The sequence below is a fragment of the Echinops telfairi genome, unplaced genomic scaffold, assembly GCF_000313985.2.
Source record: "Echinops telfairi isolate 266 unplaced genomic scaffold, ASM31398v2 ScPeMD7_18;HRSCAF=68, whole genome shotgun sequence".
NCBI lineage: Eukaryota > Metazoa > Chordata > Mammalia > Afrosoricida > Tenrecidae > Echinops > Echinops telfairi.
In genome coordinates, this window is record NW_022103915.1 from 87693981 (window position 1) to 87699716 (window position 5736).

The 5736-nt window shown below is 42.8% G+C and overlaps 1 protein-coding gene across 1 annotated transcript in view; it reads right to left on the reverse strand.

Annotated features, from left to right (window-relative positions):
• LOC101661581 (olfactory receptor 11H12-like) overlaps positions 1 to 147 on the reverse strand; it is a 914-nt gene extending 767 nt beyond the window's left edge. The window contains exon 1 of the mRNA XM_013008753.2: positions 1 to 147. Coding sequence (XP_012864207.2) covers positions 1 to 147 — 147 coding nt within the window.
• Between the last annotated feature and the right edge of the window lie 5589 nt (positions 148 to 5736).

The following is a 5736-nucleotide window of genomic DNA, read 5'->3' on the forward strand; positions in this document are numbered from 1 at the left end:
GGTTGTGGTAAAGAGTGAGAAGAAGAGGCTCTGAATCTGCCACTCAAAGGAGAAACCTAGGAGTATAAATTCACTCACAGAAGCAAAACTGGAGTCTGGCTTGGAGACATTCATTGTGTCAGTAATCTGCAAATTTAAGAGAAACATTATTATCAATATGGCTCTTTTAAAATGTGTTTGTTTTTTAAGAATGAAGAGAAGGAGGGCCAAGGGCATGTCATTTGCCAAAAAGACCATCTGTTAAAAAAATAATTTAGTTTACCCTTTCTTGACCATCTACCCTGTTTCTTGTCACAAGCAAACTTTTGCCTACTTGTGAGCCTCTCTCTTGCTACATGGCCATGAAAGAAAGAAGCAAAGTTAAACTCATTTTGTAAGTGTGTTGCTTTGCATCAGGGTTGATCTATGATCATTTCTGGCAAGGACTGAGCACAAAATTAGCACTTGATAAATGCATTAGCTTCTTACCTCCACCCATCTTATGCAATGGAACCAGGAAAGGAGAGTTTAAGTTCAATATGACTATGTGCAACTCGTTAGAGGTCTTTTTATGTTCTATAAAGATGCAAAGGAAGCAGATATTTTTGGAGTAAATTGGCATTCCTTTAAAGTAAACCCGCTGGTTGTTGCCATAAGCGTCATACAAATGTAATTGCATGCATTACTTACCAACACTGACTATGAAGGTTGTGATGTGGCAATCGCTTCTGTTGATAACAATGGGCTTATGTTTATGTCTAATCTTCCACGTTTAAAGAAAATTTCAAAAGTTAAGATAATTAGAAGCTGTATTATTTTTTTAAATGGCACCTGTTCTCTAAGTATGCAGGATAGATTTTCCTTATGTGCTAGGGCAAAATGAAACTAAATTCACATGACTGAATCTGGGTGAGGAAGTCCAATCCTTTTTCAGTCATGAGTAAATGCCATTCACTTCCCATCACATGGAAAAGATGTGGGGTATCAGGCATGGGAGTTTGGTGAGGGTTATTTTGTTTGTTTTTGGTGATATTTAGTGATATAAATCCCAGAAACTCTGAGTACTTAATTTCTGAGCATAAACACAAGATTTTCATAGCTATTTCTCCCTCCACCTACTGTCCACTCCTCTGTTCTGGGGTGTCGTTTGAAATGGTGAGGTGGAAGCTGTCTGTGCTTCGTCCAGTAACATGTATCTCTATTTAAAATATCCTAAATTAATGAAACCCTCATTAAGAAATTATGCAATGACGGGGTTGGCACAGGGATGTCAAGAACCTCAACAATGCTTAAAAGATGACGAGGATTAAATCCCTAAAGGAGCTGTTTGAAGAATCTTATGACTTCTGTCTCCAGCCAAATTGAGCTTTATTACTGCACAATAGTTAAGCATGCAATTTCCCCTTCACATATCCACCTGGGACTTGGCCTCTGTAGCCTCCCAACCTTTAAAATTTTAATGATTTCATGCTCTCTGAGGAATAAGTGTCAAAGCGACTGTTTGTGGCACCATTGTTTGCAAATCTGGACTCTAAGGACGATTAAAAAGAGACAGTTTGGGGAACTCTAATATGCTGTGTCATCAAATGACCAGAAGTGAAGTTGTGAAATATTTCAAGTCCCTGTTGTTGGGTTGGAGGAGGCAGAGGTGTAGTGTTGAGAGCCAGGTGAGGGAAATGTTGAGTGAGGGAAATGTTGAGTGAGGGAAATGTTGAGTGAGGGCTAAGCCATTGTAGGACATGGACAGCAAAATTTGGAGAAATCAAAAAAGACTTTTTAGACGTGTTGCTGTTGTTTTTGTTAGGTGCACCATCTTTCTCTGGAGGATTGTCTGGTGGTTTTGAACTTTGGATCTTCATCATGGCTAGCTTTATTTATTTATTTGTGGAAGTGCTGGTGATGCAGGCACATTTCAATCAGTAGAATTTTATCTAGCAGTGTTTTAGAGAAATGTTTAAAATGTAGCATTCCTGATGAGATGACAGGTATAATTCCATATCTTCTCAATCATGTGCATAAAAAGATAAAATTATGGGATAAAAAATCACTGGGTAAAAGTAATATGGATAATCCCCCACCCAAAACAGGGTAGACTGCATACTTTATAGGATCCAGTAACATGAACATGCTGGTAGAAGATCATAGCTGGGGACAGCAGTAGAGGTTGGATGAGGGACTTGTGTTGAGTCCTCCTCTGTGTATGCATCCCACACCAGGGCAGTGCTCCAATACTTATCCCTGGGACAACGTGGGTGCCTGCATGGTCCTATCTCTTCCAGTGCCTATGCTCAGGGCCCCACAGAAAGGAGGGTGCTGAGGTTGGGGACAGGTATGGTGGTGCTGGGTGAGGCACCAGGGTTGAGGGGTTGGGGTCTCTCAGGAAGCAGGAAGGAGGCAGGACATTCCCAGCATCTGCCATGTATGCCATTGTCCCCTCAGACATCACTTACCAACCACAAATTCAAAGGCACAATTATTAAGAATTTTAGAGTAGTATCCACAGGCATCCAAAGCTCAATTGAATGTGGGGTTCTGTGGGCCATTCTGTGTACCAACCTTTGTTTTAGCATACAAGGCGGAGGCAAATGTAGAAATGAGAGCCTCTGAGTTTGAGTGGCAGCTGAGGGGCTAGAAGGGTCCAGTGGAGAGGCAGGTTGAACAGAAACTGCTACAGAGAAACTTGAAAGCCTGGCTAAGGATTCATCCACCCTCCTAGGGGGAAGAGGATCCTGAAGAAGGGTGAGGAGGGAGCAGAAAGTAACTTGCTGATGGGATGCTTTAGGACAATTGATTTCCAGTATGAGAGTTTTCAGAAGTTGGTACCTCCAACTCCTTAATTTTTGGTGTTTTTTAGACTTGAAACAACGAATGGGAAGCTCAAAGCAGGGCACTGGCGTGGAAGCCATCTCTCTCTCACTTGTCCCTCCCATTCCACACACAAAGTGTATTGACACTTTCGACTTTTTTTTTCCACCCTTCCTTAACCGTGGATTTTTTTCTACTTGAGGTCTAATGAACACAACCTACAATTCAATAGTTGAGTCATATGAAGAAGGGCTGTGTAATCCTCACCACAGTCAACTTTGGAATTTTTCTCCTTTCCTTTTGACTCCCTGCTTCCTGTATCCTCCCTTCCTGTGCCCTAGGTAAGCACCCATGTTGTCAGAGTCTTCGTAATCCCCCGGGCCCAGTGTGCCTATGCTGTTAGATATACAGGCTAGGCCAGACAACCAATAAGGACCCATAGAAAAGGACCATATAAACTGAAGGAGACCTTGATCTCAGAGAAAGCAGATTGTATTAAAACTTTATATATGCAAAATGCTAAAAACTCCACTCAGGGAATGCTAGAATCAATAGAGGAATATGACAGAGTGGCAGGATCTAAGATCAACAGACAGAAGTCATTGGACTGCTTTCTACACTGGACAAGACCTAGGGGATCAAAAAGGTAGTATCCTTCATAATAACCGAGCACAAATTGAAATATCTAGGGATATACCTGACTAGAAACCCAAAAGATTTGCATGAGGAAAGCTACAGAACACTATTAAAAGAAACCAAGGGTGACCTCAACAAATGGAAGAATATCCCATGCTCGTGGAAGTGAAGACTCAATATAGTAAAGATGTCAGTTCTGTCCAAGGCACTGTGTGAGTTCAATGCTATCTTGACCCAAATATCACCATCTTTCTTCAAATAATTGGAAAAACTGATTATCAACTTCATATGGAGAGGGAAGAAACTCAGGCTTAGCAGTGAACTCCTCAAGAATAAGGACGAAGTTTGAAGGCTTGCCTTACCTGAGTTTAGCACCTACTAGACAGCCACAGTGGTCAAAACAGTGTGGTACTGGTATAATGATAAATATTCAGACCAAAGGAAAACGACCGAAAACCCAGAAATAAAATCATCAGCATACAGACAGCTGATCTTTGATAAGGGCCCAAATAATATCCAATGGGAAGCGGATGCCCTCTTTAATAATGGTGCTGGATAAATGGTTATCTACCTGTAGTGAAGTGAAGCAAGACCCTCACCCCACTCCATGCACAATAGTAAACTCATGGCAGATCACAGACCTTTAGGCAAAACCCCAAACTATTAGGACCATCAATGAGGGAATTAGAATCAACTTGTGAACTTTAGCACAGGGAACACATAGGCTAACCGGAATAGGGAAGGACACAGCACAGAGGAGGCCAAATCGACAAGTGGGGTATACTGAAGATAGAACACCAGTGTACTTTGAAAGAATTCACCAGGAGAGTAATAAGAGAGTCCACAGACTGGGTAAACATCTTTAGTAATGACACATCAGAGAAAGGCCCTATTTGTAAAATATACAGTACTCTGCTAACATATAACAAGAAAAAACAAAACTCAAAAAAATTGCTCACTGAGGAGGTGGTCAAAGGACCTGAAGAGAAGTTTCTCTAGGGCAGAATTCCAAATGGCCAATAAGCATATCAGAAAATGCTCCAGATGTTCCTACCCATAAGAGAAATAGGAGTTAAAAGAACTCCGAGATAATACCTAGCACCCTCAAAGATAGCACAATTCAAAGAATCAGAAAGAAACAAGTGCTGGAGCAGCTGTGGAGATATAGGATCTCTCATTCATTGCTGGGGGACCTGTAAGTATGTATAGCCATTATGGAAATTGATTTGGCGATATCTAAAACAGATGGAAATTGAGCTACCATGTGTCCCAGCAATCCCTCTACAGGACATGTACCATAAGACACAAGAAACAAACCACAGCCAGACATCTGTGCTCTAATGTTCATCACTCCACAGTTCACAATTGCAAGAAGGTGGAAACAACCAAAGTTTCCATCAATGGATGAATGGATTCAAAGGCAGCTGTACATATGCACATTGGAGTACTATGCATCCTTAAAAAGCTATGATGAACTCATGAAACACATCGCTGTATGGGAGGCACTGGAGGAAATAATGTTAAGGGAAGTAAGTCAAGCATAAAAGCAGAAGTACAACATGAGTCTGCTGAGGTCAGCAAAAAAAAAGAAAAAGAAAGAAAGAAAAAAGGGCATATGGGAAAAGCTTCTACATACATACTTTCCCGTGATTTGGTCCAGGTACTATGGCAGGTGCCAAACCCAACCCAAGGATAATGATGGCGGCCACCTAATGAGGAGGGGGAGGCGGGGAAGAGAGAGGGACAGTGGTAGCAGGGGAACCGGGCACTAACCAACTACCTAGCACGCCAAGATGTGAATGCAACATACAGCCATGAAGCAGGGACCCAATAAGGGGGTCGTCAGTGTGATCCCCAATCCCAACTAAGTGGGCACCATCTATCCCCCACGAGAGGGATGCACTTCAGAGGACTGCACTGAAACTGCAGCTCAGGTAGTGAGGTGTGTCTGATCAGGAGCAAGTGAAGAGGGAAGGAGGGAGTGGAGCACACCCCTGCCCACCAAGCCCTGAGGACAACCTTCCAGCTTAGAGCAGACAATGCACAGAGAGGATCACAGGGCCAGCAGCATCATGAGACCAGACAACATCCCTCACTGACACATAGTGCTAAGGGAGACAGCACTGGCAACACGGTGTGGGAGATGTGCCCAATTCAACTCCATCGCACTGGGATGAAACAGTAAGGGTGCATAGTGGAGCAGCAAGGGGAGCAAAGGAATGCAGTCTCTGAGGAATGCCAAAGTGGTCTTTTGGGCCAGGTCGTGGGACCCCAGCGGACTCCCCTGGGAAGCACTCATAAAGGTCAATGCACAGA